Raw genomic sequence first — 17,582 nt, 5'->3', positions numbered from 1 at the left:
ACTTAATGTTGTGACACTTTGCTGGTAGTCAAGTCATGTGACTGATAAGAACCAATCCGGAAGAGAAAGTCTGTGTCATCATTTACAAAGGTTTCTGTTCGTCCAAACAAAAAACTCTGCCAGGGGTAACCATAGCAACGGGGATGAGTATCAGTGTGGTCGGAGCCTCACTCTTTTCTCCAGCTGCTCAGAAACATCTGGAACAAACGTTTCAGATGAACTGAACTTGTAGGTCAAAGGTCAGCTTCACTGTGACATCATGTTTTCATCTGTTTCAAGTCGACACTAACTTCAAACCACATTTAAATCAACTTTATTTACAGTCACTGATTTACAAACACCCCCACCCCCCCATACGACACTGTACAAATACACAGAGGGTCAAAGGTCCGCAGGAAACAGCGATCTCTGACATTTAGCTTCCATCAGGTCCAACGAGCTTAGTCGGTTCTCATCTGTTCAGTTTGTCATCAAACCTGCCACGACAAAGAGTCAAGAATATTAGGAGAACAACAGGAGAACGTCAGACATAGGGAGAACTTAAGGAAAACATCAGGAGAACCGACAGAGAACAGTACAAGTACCGTAAAACCCAGTGCAACAGTATCATTCATTTGAACACGAAGTACAGTACAAGATGAGACGTACAGCAGAATGTGTCTATTTGTGTTGATTGCACTGGAATGGCTGTGAAAACAAATTTCCCCCGCAAGACAATAAAGTCTAAAAAGTAGAACTCACTAGAAGTCAGTAGAACAGAATAGAGAAGGAGAACACAGAAGAAGTACAGCAGAACAGTTCAACACAGTAGAAGTGTGTTCTCACAGGCGGATGGCGTCGGGGATCTGGAGCCGTTCTGTGGGGATGAGCTGTGACAGCTGCTGAAGACTCTGAACAAAACGAATCTTCCTGCTGAACTTGTCACTGTGGACAGAGGTCAGAGGTCAATCACACAGGGTCAACTCTGTGCTGCCCTCTAGTGGATGTATTATTTAACCACCATGACAACGTAAAGGACGGAAGATGAACATTTAGAAGAGCGTGAGTCCCACCTGATGAACGGTTTGACCACAGTGATCAGAGCCTTTATGTACCAGGCAGGATGAACCACCAGCAGCCCCTTTAGATCCTTCTTCAGCCTGGAGACACACGTCACACATCTGTTACCATGGAAACATCTTTTTTTTCTTCAGTCACAGTCTTGAAACAGGACAGCTCCGCCCAGCAGAGATGTCCTGCAGAGTGAAACCAGCGTACCTTCTGTCGATGGATGTGTAACACTGATTAAGCCACTTGATGGAGGGAAGTTTGTTTCTCGGCGCCATCGCACACAGGTACACAAGCAGGTAGTTCTCTGAGACCATCAGGTCCAACGTCCCCACAATGTACCTGTCCACAAGACATGTCTTCACACACACTGTCCTCACATACACACACACAAACACACACAGTCCTCGCACACACACACACACACGCAAAGAGCGACACCATGTTTGTGTTCTCAGGATGATGAAACTTGTCGACTCACCTGAACAAGTTGTCCATGACGTACTCATAGTCGTCCACCGTGTTCTCCGGCAGGTAACAGGAAGTGAACAGGATGATGGCGTTCATCCCGTCTCCATAGTAACCTGACAACCAATGAGAGTCAGAGAGGATTCATAGTTTGATGCTTTATGTGTCACAAAATAAAACTCCATCACACACAGGTTACAGGTGTGTTACAGCATGTGTAACAGTGTGGTGTGTGTTACAGCATGTGTTACAGTGTGTGTTACAGTGTGATGTGTGTTGAAGTGTGTGTTACAGTGTGTATTACAGGTGTATAACAGTGTAGTGTGTGTTGTAGTGTGGGTTACAGTGTGTTGTGTGTTACACTGTGTGTTACAGTGTAGTGTGTGTTACAGCATGTGTTACAGTGTGTGTGGAAGTGTGGTGTGTGTGGAAGTGTATTACAGGTGTATAACAGTGTAGTGTGTGTTGAAGTGTGTGTTACAGTGTAGTGTGTGTTACAGCATGTGTTACAGTGTGTGTCACAGTGTGGTGTGTGTTGAAGTGTTTGTTAGAGTGTGTATTACAGTGTAGTGTGTGTTGCAGTGTGGGTTACAGTGTGTTGTGTGTTACACTGTGTGTTACAGTGTGGTGTGTGTTGCAGTGTGGTGTGTGTTACAGTGTGTGATGCAATGTGTGTTACAGTGTGTGTTGCAGTGTATGTTACAGTGTGTATTACAGGTGTATAACAGTGTAGTGTGTGTTGCAATGTGTGTTACAGTGTGTTGTGTGTTACACTGTGTGTTACAGTGTGGTGTGTGTTACAGTGTGTGTTACAGTGTGTGATGCAGTGTGTGTTGCAGTGTATGTTACAGTGTGTATTACAGGTGTATACCAGTGTAGTGTGTGTTGCAGTGTGTGTTACAGTGTGTGTTACATACAGGTGTCTTATAAATTAATAAAAAGGTCTGAGGAGAGGACATTAAATATTTGTATTTGTAGAACAGTTCAGTATCTGGCCTGTAGTTACTGCCCTCAGTACGTGTGTCAGTTTTAGGTAAGAAGTATGACCTCTGACCTCCGTGGGACAGGACCTGCAGGTATGGCTCCAGGACACTCATGTCGACCTGATATTCCTGTCCGGAGATACAGAACTTCCTCCATCGGCGCCCCCTGGTGTCCACCTGGTCCAGTCCCATCAAACCTTCCGACTGCTCCACTGGGCTTCTGACCACGCCCACCGCCCCGCCCCTCCCCATCTGGGAGAGGTCATCTGTCAGAAAGAGGTCAGAGATCACATGGTCCAAAGAGACAAAAAAAAACGACCAGCAATGATAAAATAAATCGTCCAATCAGCTGATGGCAGACTCACCATCCCACTCCAGCTCGCCGCTGTCCGGCAGAGTTCCGGTCTCACTGCCCGACGGCGTCTCCAGCGCCTCCAGGTTGATGTCCAGTGACGGTGTGTCGTCTGGCGTCGCAGACAGAGCGGCAGCCGAGAAGCCGTCGGTACTGGGGTCATGAGAATCTCTGCGGCTCAGAGTCAGGCTGAGAGACGGGGCCGCCAAGCGCTTCTTAGCCCCACCCACAGCCGTACCTGATAGGCTGGTGGACGGGGCTACTTCGAGCAAGGGGTGGGGCAGAAGAAGCAAAACACTAAAATAAATAAAGATGAAATAAATCAAACAAATCAATATTTTCTGAATCTGTTTGTCTGAAATAATTTGTTGATTCATGAAAAAGATGTTTGAACTTGTTTCATGTTGCCAGTTGATTAGAATTTGATTTATTCATGGTCCCAGGAGGATCAGCGACTCACCTCCAGACGGACAATCTGCTTCCAGACTCCCACAATCCTCTGGGAGAGGCCTGGATCAAACCAATTAAGTTTATTACTTCATATCAATCTAAATATTTCGAAATAATTCTCTGATGATATTAATAATAATTCTCATAATTCTATTCTCTACTTCTTTCACAGAGTGGCGGCGCGAGCAGCACGTGGTCATCAGTGTTTACATGTCAAGCTCGTGTCTGAGCGTCCATGTTTGTGTTAAACAAGCTGTGATCAGACGCTGTGTTTCTGTTGTCATGGCAACAATTGGACTGATGGATTCATGGGACAGATCTAAGACACATGAGAACCCTGAGGAAACAACCTGAGCAGGTCAACGGTCAAACATTACCGACCTGGGGAAACCGTCATCCTGCCACTCCTCCCTCAGCTCCATATCCTTGATGTTGGGGGGGTCTGAGGCCCCTACAGGGCCCCTGCAGGGACAGAGGAGATCATCATCATCATCATCATCATCATCAAGTGAGATGTTTAAAACTCAGTGAGGACCCCACAAGTCATGAATACCAAACACACACTCACACACACCAACCAGTCTGACCACTCTGATTCACCTGAGCAGGTGAGGGGCGGGGCTCCATTGTTCCTCTGTTTGTTGTTAGTGAAGCCAAGTGACACACCACTCAGGTTACCCCACCTTGATGTGTGTGTGTGTGTGTGTGTGTGGTGGTGGGTGGGGGGGTGGGGGTTCTGACAGGACGAAGAGCTGTGGTTCTGTGATTCTTCTACAAGTTCCAGAACTTTAAGCTACGTCCATACTGAAAGCCTCAGTGCTCAATTCAGATTTTAAAATGTGAACTGGATCAGACTCCAGTGTGAACTGGATCAGACTCCAGTGTGAACTGGATCAGACTCCAGTGTGAACTGGTCCCGTCCTGAAGAACAAGACGTTCTCCCCACGTTGTGTAGAGAAGTAAACAAGGAGAAGAAGTTGGTGATAAACATGGAGGCCACAGATGTTAGTTGGTCTTGATGCAAACAGACGTCTGAAACCTCACTGACGACCTCCATCACTGCTGTCCTCCATGTTTGTTTTCACCAGCTGCACCCCCCCCCCTTCTCCTGCATAACATGATGAGGAATGTTTATCTAGAGTGACGTTGAAGTCACATTGAATTCAGATTCAGGTCACATGTCTGTTCAGACTGAGCAACTAGAAAAATCACATCCGATTTCAAGCCACATTTGAAATTCTCCAGGTGTCTCTGGGTGTCTTCAGGTGACTCCAGGTGTCTCAAAGTACCTCCAGGTGTCCCCTGGAGGTTCCAGTTGTCTTCAGGTGACTCCAGGTGTCTCAAGGTACCTCAAGGTGTCTTCAGGTGACTCCAGGTGTCTTTGGGTGACTCCAGGTGTCTCAAAGCACCTCCAGGTGTCCCCTGGAGTTTCCAGGTGACTCCAGTTGTCTCTGGGTGTCTTCAGGTCACTCTAGGTGTCTTCAGGTATCTCCAGGTGTCTTCGGGTGACTCCAGGTGTCTCAAAGTACCTCAAGTTGTCTTCAGGTGACTCCAGGTGTCTCTGGGTGTCTTCGGGTGACTCCAGGTGTCTCAAAGTACCTCAAGGTGTCTCCAGGTGTCTTCGGGTGACTCCAGGTGTCTCAAAGTACCTCAAGGTGTCTGCAGGTGACTCCAGGTATCTCCAGGTGTCTTTGGGTGACTCCAGGTGTCTTCAGGTATCTCCAGGTGTCTTCAGGTATCTCCAGGTGTCTCAAAGTACCTCAAGGTGTCTGCAGGTATGTCTTAAGAGGAAGCTGTAGCACCTAGCAGCGAAACACATCCGAGGGCCCTGCTGCATTGTGGGTAATGTAGGCATCAGATATTGCTCAGAGAAAAACTGACGATGTGAACGATTTCAGACTTCCTGTCTGATGACCCACAGCAGACAGGAAGTCAGTTGACATCACGAACATGGCACAATGACCCGTTCACTGAGCGCCTGAAGAAAGAACGCAACACAACAACACAACTTCAAACAAGCTTCCTCTTTCTTGTGGTACAGGAAAGACACACAGTGTGTTAATGTTAACATACCTGTCCGTGTGGCCACTCATGATGTCACGATGATGTCACAGCGTGTTCTGACCAACATGTATGTGCTGCTCCACGACAGTGTGTGTCAGTGTCACAGCTTCCTCTCTCTCTCTGAGGGAGTTCCCACTCGGCCGCCCTCTCTCTCTCTGCTCAACAGGTTCAGTTACATTTCACATAAGAGCTGCCGTCTGATTGGTCGATGCTCACCTGCTCTTTGCAGACAGGTGAGACAGGATATCAGCTTCCCTCTGACTTTATAAATATCAGCCAATCAGCTGCTAGAGATATTTAAAGAACAAGGAAGTGATGGGAGTCCTCAGGGTCCTAATGCCTTTACATATAGTCACTGATGGTCTTTATATACAGTCACTGATCATCTTTATATACAGTCACTGATCATCTTTATATACAGTCACTGATCATCTTTATATACAGTCACTGATCATCTTTATATACAGTCACTGATGGTCTTTATATACAGTCACTGATCATCTTTATATACAGTCACTGATGGTCTTTATATACAGTCACTGATCATCTTTATATACAGTCACTGATGGTCTTTATATACAGTCACTGATCATCTTTATATACAGTCACTGATCGTCTTTATATACAGTCACTGATGGTCTTTATATACAGTCACTGATCATCTTTATATACAGTCACTGATGGTCTTTATATACAGTCACTGATGGTCTTTATATACAGTCACTGATGGTCTTTATATACAGTCACTGATCATCTTTATATACAGTCACTGATGGTCTTTATATACAGTCACTGATGGTCTTTATATACAGTCACTGATCCTCTTTATATACAGTCACTGATGGTCTTTATATACAGTCACTGATGGTCTTTATATACAGTCACTGATCGTCTTTATATACAGTCACTGATGGTCTTTATATACAGTCACTGATCATCTTTATATACAGTCACTGATGGTCTTTATATACAGTCACTGATCATCTTTATATACAGTCACTGATGGTCTTTATATACAGTCACTGATGGTCTTTATATACAGTCACTGATGGTCTTTATATACAGTCACTGATGGTCTTTATATACAGTCACTGATCATCTTTATATACAGTCACTGATGGTCTTTATATACAGTCACTGATCATCTTTATATACAGTCACTGATGGTCTTTATATACAGTCACTGATCATCTTTATATACAGTCACTGATGGTCTTTATATACAGTCACTGATGGTCTTTATATACAGTCACTGATCATCTTTATATACAGTCACTGATCATCTTTATATACAGTCACTGATGGTCTTTATATACAGTCACTGATCATCTTTATATACAGTCACTGATGGTCTTTATATACAGTCACTGATGGTCTTTATATACAGTCACTGATGGTCTTTATATACAGTCACTGATCATCTTTATATACAGTCACTGATGGTCTTTATATACAGTCACTGATGGTCTTTATATACAGTCACTGATGGTCTTTATATACAGTCACTGATGGTCTTTATATACAGTCACTGATGGTCTTTATATACAGTCACTGATCATCTTTATATACAGTCACTGATGGTCTTTATATACAGTCACTGATCATCTTTATATACAGTCACTGATCGTCTTTATATACAGTCACTGATGGTCTTTATATACAGTCACTGATCATCTTTATATACAGTCACTGATCATCTTTATATACAGTCACTGATCATCTTTATATACAGTCACTGATGGTCTTTATATACAGTCACTGATCATCTTTATATACAGTCACTGATCATCTTTATATACAGTCACTGATGGTCTTTATATACAGTCACTGATCATCTTTATATACAGTCACTGATGGTCTTTATATACAGTCACTGATCATCTTTATATACAGTCACTGATCATCTTTATATACAGTCACTGATGGTCTTTATATACAGTCACTGATCATCTTTATATACAGTCACTGATGGTCTTTATATACAGTCACTGATCATCTTTATATACAGTCACTGATGGTCTTTATATACAGTCACTGATGGTCTTTATATACAGTCACTGATGGTCTTTATATACAGTCACTGATCATCTTTATATACAGTCACTGATGGTCTTTATATACAGTCACTGATCATCTTTATATACAGTCACTGATGGTCTTTATATACAGTCACTGATGGTCTTTATATACAGTCACTGATGGTCTTTATATACAGTCACTGATCATCTTTATATACAGTCACTGATGGTCTTTATATACAGTCACTGATCATCTTTATATACAGTCACTGATCATCTTTATATACAGTCACTGATCATCTTTATATACAGTCACTGATGGTCTTTATATACAGTCACTGATCATCTTTATATACAGTCACTGATGGTCTTTATATACAGTCACTGATGGTCTTTATATACAGTCACTGATCGTCTTTATATACAGTCACTGATCGTCTTTATATACAGTCACTGATGGTCTTTATATACAGTCACTGATGGTCTTTATATACAGTCACTGATCCTCTTTATATACAGTCACTGATCATCTTTATGTACAGTCACTGATCATCTTTATATACAGTCACTGATGGTGTGATTTTTTTTTTTTTCAATTTAGTTTTGATTCCATCATCATGTACAAAATAACATTTATTACATTATAAAGAATATATTTCACATGTATATCAATACAAATGAAACAGTTGTGAAACATCACTGTAAGAAATGTCTGAAACAACCTGTCAGAAGAAACATAAGTAACTTCCGGTTACTGCAAACTCATCATTTCCTGTTCCTGTTTCACAATAAAAGACACATGACAGATGCCATGACAACTGTGAAATAAAATCTTTATTGATATCAGGACTGTGGACAAATGTTTTTATTTTGTTGAATCATAGAATATTTGAACTGATTAATAAAACGTCTTCACAATACCAATATTCAACCATTATTTTTTCATACAGACGATCAAACAAAACTTAATTGATCTGACAGATTTCTGAATGGGGTTCAGGGCAACAGTGACGTTTACATACTAAAGTAAATAAACCGAGCTCAAGCCCAATTCATGCTTCTGCGATGTAGCCATGCTGTAGGTACGCACATAGTAATGGCGAGTGTTACTAAGAGGATCATGTTGGAGCTGATAGATGTTGAAGAGCAATTACTTATTCTTAAAGAACTGCAACAAAATAAAGAAAGACGTCGTCCGTGTTCGTTCCTTCATCTCAATTCAAAAAATGGAGGCGAGCCTTCTGGTGACGCTAGCAAGCGGACCAATCACAGCTCTTGTGGTCTGCGTCGCCTCAACGCATAGTTACATTTTTGGGGAGGTGCATGTCAGAGTACGGCGTAGGGCTCTGCGCCTCCACGTGCGTACACGTCTACGCATATGCTACGATGTAGCTTCAACGCAGAAGCATGAATTGAGCTTAATGTGTGCTAACCAAGTTATCGATGGAGCAGAAATATTGTCAGACTTCATGTAGGAGAACGACTTTACATGAGAAGGAGCGCTCACTCTGAGGGCCTGAAGGGGGCAGCAGAGACAGAGGTTATGTTGGACTGACTTGTATTAGGGTTAGGGTTGGGTAGACAACAGGCCGAAGCTAGCTGGTTAGCATGCTGATTTAAGTCAACATCGGTGTTCTCATGTCTAGAAACATAAGTTGGTGTAAACAGCTGCTAATGCTAATGTAAGATATTGTTGGCTATGTAGCAAAAGTCAAAACTTACACGTGGCAGCTTTAACAAACAGAAAACCTCAGAAATTTTAAGGGTTAGTTGTCATTATCAATGCATCAGTTGTTTAATAATCATTATTATTATTATTCCCTGAAGCTGGCCCCTTTGAGTCTGGTGTCAGCGACTGAACCGATCCAGAAAAACACACAAACCTCTGTTTCTGAAGATTCTGTTGTTGATCCTGTTGACGTCGCCCATGTTCAGATTTGAAACATAAACAAACTACTAATCGTCAGCTGAGGTCAGAGGTCAGTTCCCTCCTCTGTCGGCCATCTTGCTGACCTTCTCCACCAGGTCCTGAGTGCTGATGTGCGGCAGGCCGTCATCCAGGGGACAGCCCTCCACCAGACTGTTCATTGGAGTCGGAGGGACCCGGGACTCCTCCTCTTCCACATTTCCCAGGCAACCGTCTCCGTCCAGCTCCTTTAGGAAAACTTTCACGATGGGGAGGACCTTCTTACGAGACGCCAACGTGTTTCCTGGATTTAACAAACATTATGTCAGTAGAAATCAATCAATCAGAATCTAAAGCAACCAATTCAAACTCCGCCTCCACCGACCAATCAGGTCACAGCATCTCTTGTAGTATGAGTTACTGTTGAATAAAGGTCAGGCGCAGTGACCTTTGACCTTTGACTGTCATCACATCATTTTATCCAGTTAACTTTTGTCATTATTGTTTACAGCGTCACAACTGTTACTATGGAAATGTTGGAAATGTGGCTATCAGCCTGGGACAGGTTACCTTGCTGATAGGCTGTGATGTGAGGTTGGGGGCTGCTGATTGGACAGAGGTTGAGGGCGGGGTTACGAGCCTGTTCCAGGTATTGGCTCATCTGAGGAGGGTGGACAGCAGGGCTGTGATTGTCATGGCAACGCAAACACAAACAACATCAGTCAAGACAATGTCCGCTCATGTTTACCTGTTGCCTGCAGGTGCAGCTGTGGCTGAACATAGCGAGCTCTCTGATTGGCTCTTTTCTCTCAGTGAAGGAGATGGTCATCATCAGCAGCAAATCAAATCCCAACCTCTGACAGAAACCTGAGAGCTCCGCCTCCAACTCCGCCCTCTGCAGGAACTCCTAACACACACACGTGTACACAAGTGTTGGACAGTGTAGTTCAGTATGCAGTTCAGTGTAGTACAGTGTAGTACAGTATGAAGCACAATGTAGACCAGTATGCAGTGCAGTATGCAGTTCAGTGTAGTACAGTAGGCAGTACAGTGTAGTACAGTAGGCAGTACAGTGTAGTGTGTACTGACCTCCAGTGGGATGTAGAGAACAGAAACAGCAACATTCAAACTTCCTGAAACAGCTTTCATGTCCTTCAACAACATCTGTTCAGTGTTCAGACCTAAGGACAAAATACTGCAATAAATACTTAAATATAGTGAAATAAATACTTCTCATTATGCAATGAATACCTTAAAGAAATAGTTCACCCAAAAAGGATAATTCACTCATTATCTACATTATGCCGATGGAGGGAGGGTGAAGTGTTTGAGTCCACAAAACACTTTAACGGTGTAGCAGCCGAATACAACATAACTGAAGATATTAGTGACTTATCTTCAGACGTAAAAAAACAACAGAAAAAAACATAACATGCCTCCATTCTGCTCCTGTGGTGTCATCCAAGTGTCCACAAGCCCCGAAATAAGGTCATTTCCACCGCGTTTTACGCCTAAAAGTCCACCAGAAGTGGCTTAGCTAGTGCACGTTAGCATTTCTGATGGTCCCTGAATGCACCTCGTCGGAAGATATCAGCAGATATTAATGCTTTAAAAAAACTTGGTGTAAATTATGTTTTTTTCGGTTGTTTTTGTATGTCTGAAGATAAGTCACTAATATCTTCAGTTGTATTGGATTCAGCTGCTCTGCTGTTTACACCTGAAACTACAGAAGTGTTTTGTGGACTCAAACACTTCACCCCCCCTCACATGACAAATACTTTCAAATGCGTAAAAATATTGGAACTACTGTAATAAATACTATATGAAATATAATAAATGTGACATATGTAGACGTCAGTAATGTTTTGCTCTGTTCAGGTGATCTCACCTGAGACGTCAAACTTGGCATTCTGCAGCACCTGGAAGAGAGCGCCCCTTGGTGGCAGAGTGGGGAAACGATTCTCCAACATGGAGGCGTACTGACTGTCTTTAGGAGTCACTTTCCCTGCAGCAGGAGCCATGTTGACACAGTCCAACACCACGGCCGCTGCACACACACAAACACACACACGCACAGACAATCAATCAATCAATCAAATTTGATCTGTATAACCCATATTCACAAATCACAGTTTGTCTCATATAGGGCTCCAGACTAACCTTTTCATTTAGGTGCACGTTTAGCACCACAATTATACAACTGTTATATACGTGTCTCATGAAGTGTTTGTTGTGAAAAGCCTGTATTCACACTTTGTATTCACCAGCTCGTTCATCACCTCTTTCTGTTTCTGCCTGTGTGGCTGAGTGGGGGCGGGGCCAGCCCGGTGGAAAAGGAGATGAGATGGAGAAGCAACACAATTCGATCAAATACAGAGACACACCAGATTAATGTTTGGTGCACCAGCGACCAAGGAAAATGTTTTGTTGCACTTCACAGATTTTTGGTCACACAATGATTGCAAACTGGAGCCCTGCTCATAGATGTTAACAAGGAGCAACTTCCTCTGTTCTTAACTCAACAAGAGTCAAACTTCATGATCAGTGAATGAAGCTCAGTCCCATGTGAGGATCCTCTCCCAGGACACAAGTCCAACAGATGCTGATGGACCTGAACACATCAACACAACAACAGGATTTACTACATTGATGAGAATATTATATTTTACAGTCATCTGACCTATTACTTTACTTTCTTCCTTTGCTCTCTCACTCAGTCCTTCCAGAAACTGCTCTACCTCTAACCTCACTGTCTCCCACTTCCTGTCTCTGACCACTTCTCTGACTCTCTCTACTGACAACCCGACCACATCAACAGACTCTGCACCTGCTCCCTCCCTCCTCTCTGACCTCCTCTCTCCCTCTCTCCCTCCTCTCTGACCTCCTCTCTCCCTCCTCTCTCCCTCCTCTCTGACCTCCTCTCTCCCTCTCTCCCTCCTCTCTGACCTCCTCTCTCCTTCTCTCCCTCCTCCTCTGTTTTATCTCCCTTCCACTGACTCCTTCTCACTCATGCATCCTAACTCTACCACAGACTGTCTCCTTTCTACTCTGTCCTCCTCTCTCCCTCCTCTCTGTCCTCTTACTTCAGGCCGGAGCCCAAGTCCTCCCCAGCTCCGTCTGACTCGAGCCGACCGAGCCACTATGTGAGCATCACAAAGGAAATGGTGAAGATCTAAACACCCTGACGAGCTGCTCACTGATCAGTCTCCTCTCTTTTCTTTCTCTGTCTCCAGTTCTGCAGCCAAAAGCTCTTTTTACCAAACTACAATTCAATCCTCATTTTCAAACCCCAAAAACTCTTCTCCATCTTTTCCAACCTCCTTGACCCCCCCCCAGTCCCTCCTCCCTTCTACCAAGCCACTTTGTCAACTACTTTACAAAAAAGATAGATGACCTACGCTCCTCATTCTCTAATCCTCCTTCTATAACTACACTTCAATCATCTTCACTTATCTCTTCACTTTCCTCTTCACCCCGTCTCCCAATCAAGTTCTTACCTTGGTAACCTCCGCCCCCGACCACCTGCCCCCTTGACCCCATCTCACATTCTCCAGTCTATCGCTCCTGACCTTCTTCCTTTTCTCACCCATCTTATCAACACTTGATAAGATCTCATCCTACCTCAACGACCACACTTACTGGGTAACTTGGAGAGGATCTGTGTCTGAACCTTGTCCTCTCACTACTGGGGTCCCTCAAGGTTCCGTCCTGGGTCCCCTCCTCTTCTCTCTCGGCTCTGTCATTGGCTTTTCCTACCACAGCTACGCTGATGACACCCAACTAATCCTCTCTTTCCCTCAATCTGAAACACAGGCAGCAGCAGGAATCTCTGTCTGACTGACATCTCTCAGTGGATGTCTGCACACCACCTGAAACTTAACCTTGACAAGACTGAACTACTTTTCCTTCCAGGGAAAAACCCTCCCACCCACGACCTGACTATTACCTTTGACAACTCTGTGTTAGCCCCCCCACTCAGACTGCTAGGAACCTGGGTGTGACACTCGACAGTCAACTCTCCCTCACACCAAGACTACTGCCCCCCCCTCCTGGCAGGTCTACCTGCTGCTGCCCTCCGACCTCTGCAGCTCATCCAGGAAGCAGCAGCTCCACTGGTCTTTAACCTGAGTTCACTCACGCTCCTCCGCTCCTTCACTGGTTACCAGTGGCTGCCCACATCCATTTCAAGACATTGGTACTTGGTACCGTGCTGCGAACGGATCGGGTCCAGTCTACATCCAGGACATGGTCAAACCTTACAACCAAGCCCGTCCACTCCGCTCTGCATCAGCCAATCAGCTGCTCCCTCACTGCGAGGGACAGCTGTCACTCAACAACATCACAACTCTTTGCTGTCCTGGCTCCTAAACGGTGGATCGAGCTCCAGATTGACATCAGGGACAGAAAGTCTACACATCGTCCTCCAGACTGAAGACACATCTCTTCCGACCACACCTTGAACTACCTTCTTTACCTGTGAAAAGGGTTTTTAGTAGTTTTACTCTTGTTGAGGGTTCAGAACAGAGGATGTCTCACCTTGTTAAAGCCTATGAGACAAATTGTGATTTGTGAATATGGGCTTTACAAATATAATTTGATTGATTGATTGATACATAAGATAATGTCTGATAGAGATGAAGGAGCAGACACATGAACTGAGGAGTTACTGATGGTAGAAGATTTGAGGAGACATGTTTTATGTCAAGAAGTCTTGTTGTGATCATAGTCCACCATCAGCTGACACCATCATTACACCATTACAACACAATAAAACACACACAATAACACACACACACACACACACACACACACACACACACACACACACACACACACACACACACACACACACACACACACACACACACAGCTGTTTACCGTAGAGCAGCTGAGCGAGTTGCTGGTCCAGGATCTGCGGAGCTTTCTGGACGATACGTTCGGTTATCAACGTAGCGCAGGATCCCACTGTTTCCACAATAACAGGACAAGAGGCAGAGGGCTCTCTCTCCAACAGGTGATGGTCGATCACCTCCACCACTGCCCCCTCCAGGTCACTGTCTGAACTGTAGGAGAGAGACAGGTGTGCTCATCTACCTAAGAAACCAGACGTCCATGGATAGAGGACGATTCTTAGATGCATCACAATGTGGAAGTGGACTCTGCATCGATGCAGTGACTGAACATTATCACGTTTCAGCTACGTTCATAGTTTTAGCAGGTTTCCACCGTTGAATAAGTCTAACACCGCCGCTTCAGGACAGACGCACATTGAAGGTCCGGTCTGCTCAGAGTCTCTGTCGGAGTCTCCTTCCTCCTCACTCCCCCTCTGACCTGCGCTCACTTTACACTTTAACAATAAACACTGATCACAGGTTATTAGGACACGTACAGGACTGATGTTTACTTTGTGTTTGTTTGATTCTCTAGAGTTTATCAGACACAAGTTTAAACCTGCTATACAACACGAGACGTGACGCGCACAGTCAGGACATCAGGGTTAAAGTGAGAGGAACCATCCGGAGTCATGATCCGACATCATCGATTAATAACTAGATACGTGATTATCAGTTTGTGTGTGAAGAGACGAGCAGACACACAAACACACACTCCTGCAGACAGAAGTTCCTCTCGCAGATTACGATGTAACACAGTGTTTTAAGCGACGCCTCATTTATGCAGCAACATAAATATGAATTCAGCAGGTTTTTATAACGATCAGTTCAAAGTGAGATGATTAGAAAACATTAGAGGAGAAAAGTCACTTGTTGACCAGCGGAGTAATGGGCCTCAGTGCAGTGGTGCTGCTAAGGGGGGCCAGGTGGGGCCACCTTGATACAGGAGAGGCTATAATCAGAGTTTGTCCTTTTAAGCTTTAGGTGCAGCACACAAGTCTCAACTGAATGAATGTCAAATCAGTGTAGAGAACTGACTACTGTCATAGACTCACTGTTGTAGTCTGATTTATGAATTGAGAACCTTATTTTAAAGTTTTTTTTGTTAATATACCTGTCACGTGTTGTTGTTTACCTGGGTAAGACGTTGTGGTCGACCAGCGTCAGCCGCAGGCGTCCGTCTCGGTGCAGGACTCGGAGGTCGAGCTGGTCTCGGAACATCAGGACGTCTGGAGACAAACCAGTTTGTCGCAGCAGGAAGACGACATCTGAACGCAGCAGCAGCTCCGACTGACGGATGTTCATCAAAGGGAGAGCGAGCATTTCACTGGGCAAAGTCTGAGAGAGAGAGAGAGGAGGGTCCACTTCCTGTCAGTCACCATGAACATCCTCCAGTTTTCACAATAAAGGCATTCTTTCAAATGTAGGCTTGTTAATGTGGAAAACTGACAGGAAGTGATCAACAGACTGATCTCACCTTGGACAGGAAGTAGGCGTAGGCCAGGGCGGACACCACGGAGTCTACATCACACGCCTCATTCCCCAGAACAATGTGGAACCGAGGACCAGGCTGCTCTGTGTTCACCTGAAGGAGGAAAATCACGACGCACCGTTTAAACACGGAACACTACAGAGACACGTGAGCTAAACGTTAAAACAATAAAACTAAGTAACCATGACAACAACAAAATGTTATAACTAGGGCTGTCAAAATTAACGCGTTAACGCGGGATGATTACTTTGTGGAATTGAAACGTTAATCTTTTTAACGCATTAATAGAATGAGCTGCTCCATGTATCCATACCCCCCCACCCACTCGCTCAGAGACACGCAGTGAGATCACAGCTCGTGCACCTGAAGCAGCCGCTCAGTGACTCTGTAGAAGTGAAACACAGAGTTCCTCTGGTCTCAGCTGCTTCAGGATCAGAGCAGAAGCTGGTTTGTACCGAGCTGGAGTTTCTGTGTCCTCCTCCACTCGGCTTCACTGGAACTAGTACACACTCATCACTAGTTCTCAGGACCTGATCAGCACAGGAAGTCACTGAGTGTTGGTTTGATTCCACAGTTTATCGGACTCATTGAAACATCATGAAAATGACTCGTCAACATGTTCAGTCCAACACGAGACGCTCAGTCAGGACTCAGTGTTAGAATGAGCGACACGCAGACATGATCCGACTCCATCGACTCAGAACCAAACACACGACTGGTAAAACATGAACTGTGAACCTGAACCAGTTCATCTTCATCTGCATGAACTGAACTGGGAACTCGTTCTTTTTAAGTGTGAACTTCTGTTCCCACAACAATATACAGAGAAAATGGGAATTTTTCGGGCATTTAGAAATGGTGATTAATCAGATTAATCACAGCTAACCTGTGATTAATCTGATTAAAAATTGTAATTGTTTGACAGACCTAGTTATAACGTCAAAGAAAAAATCTTCTAAGTGAGAAGTTTTCACACTGTGACTAAACGAATGATACGTTATGATCACAATCATCACGTTACTCGCATGACGATCACGTTACTCGCATGACGATCACGTTACTCGCATGACGATCACATAAATCACATGACGATCACATAAATCACATGATGATCCCGTTATGATCACATGACGATCACATTATGTGCTTTCGACTTGATGTGGCACTGTTCAGCTCTCTCTCAACGTGATGCATGCTGGTCCTAACACAATGCATGATGGTTAGAGTTTTTGTTTAACTTCATCCAGTGCTGCAAACCGTCACTAGGTCACGTGACCTTAAAAGATCGCCTCTGTGTCGTCAAAGCTCTGCTCTGATTGGCTGAAGGATTCGGTGACATGAGGATTTTAAAAACATGTTTCATCTGGAACAACAAATCAAAAGCTGTGAGATCGGTCGTTGTTCGTCACTGACGCTACGAGAAGTACAACGTGACGTCAGAGGATCAGTCGGACCAAGTCGAACACATCTTTTAATCACATTATTTAATGACCGGAAGTTTATTCTGAAAGGTGTAACTGACCGGAAGTCATGCAACCATTGTGAGCTTCATAACCTGAGCTAGCAGGCTAACACAGTGTGCGTGCGTGCGTGTGCGTGTGTGTGTTACCTGCACGGCTCGGCGACAGATCGACAGAAACTCCTCCATCCCCCACTACTGGTTAGCAGTTAGCAGTTAGCGGTTAGCAGTTAGCCGTTAGCAGTTAGCGGCTCCTGTCACTTCAACCTGAGCGTGAGTGTCGCTAACATGGCGGGTAAAAGGTCATGACGCCTTCAGGGACACGTACAAACCTCGGACATACGAGAGTTTATTGCTGCACGTTAAAAATGAACTGGACAAGATTTAACAGCTATGTTCTTATGCAATTACAATTATACTAAAACATATTTCATGAGTAAAGTTTAAATCA

The 17,582-nt window shown here is 44.3% G+C and overlaps 2 protein-coding genes across 4 annotated transcripts; both read right to left on the bottom strand.

The window, feature by feature from the left end:
• Positions 1-297: 297 nt before the first annotated feature.
• Positions 298-5,617, bottom strand: bnipl (BCL2 interacting protein like). Of its 3 annotated transcripts, none has more exons than XM_035164445.1 (10): positions 5,374-5,617; positions 3,682-3,762; positions 3,311-3,360; positions 2,864-3,112; positions 2,570-2,764; positions 1,529-1,631; positions 1,258-1,389; positions 1,053-1,139; positions 826-924; positions 298-476 (listed from the first exon to the last, which is right to left on the bottom strand). In XM_035164445.1, exons 1-10 carry the CDS (start codon positions 5,391-5,393, stop codon positions 452-454), a joined length of 1,041 nt encoding a protein of 346 aa, XP_035020336.1. In that variant the 5' UTR covers positions 5,394-5,617; the 3' UTR covers positions 298-451. The 3 variants fall into 3 exon arrangements, with proteins under 3 accessions (XP_035020336.1, XP_035020337.1, XP_035020338.1); XM_035164446.1 differs by having other exon boundaries at positions 2,864-3,109; positions 5,374-5,615; XM_035164447.2 differs by lacking the exon at positions 5,374-5,617 and adding an exon at positions 3,901-3,997.
• Positions 5,618-8,198: 2,581 nt separating this feature from the next.
• On the bottom strand, positions 8,199-17,457 carry prune (prune exopolyphosphatase). The gene is made up of 9 exons (XM_035163837.2): positions 17,282-17,457; positions 15,658-15,765; positions 15,316-15,518; positions 14,167-14,351; positions 11,177-11,335; positions 10,378-10,469; positions 10,037-10,195; positions 9,859-9,949; positions 8,199-9,592 (listed from the first exon to the last, which is right to left on the bottom strand). The coding sequence occupies exons 1-9, from the start codon at positions 17,318-17,320 to the stop codon at positions 9,363-9,365; spliced, it is 1,266 nt and encodes a 421-aa protein (XP_035019728.1). The 5' UTR covers positions 17,321-17,457; the 3' UTR covers positions 8,199-9,362.
• Positions 17,458-17,582: the final 125 nt, after the last annotated feature.

Source organism: Hippoglossus stenolepis, chromosome 8 (genome assembly GCF_022539355.2).
Source record: "Hippoglossus stenolepis isolate QCI-W04-F060 chromosome 8, HSTE1.2, whole genome shotgun sequence".
Taxonomy (NCBI): Eukaryota; Metazoa; Chordata; class Actinopteri; order Pleuronectiformes; family Pleuronectidae; genus Hippoglossus; species Hippoglossus stenolepis.
Note: the sequence above shows the minus strand (reverse complement) of the source record. Positions and strands in the feature narration are given on the sequence as shown.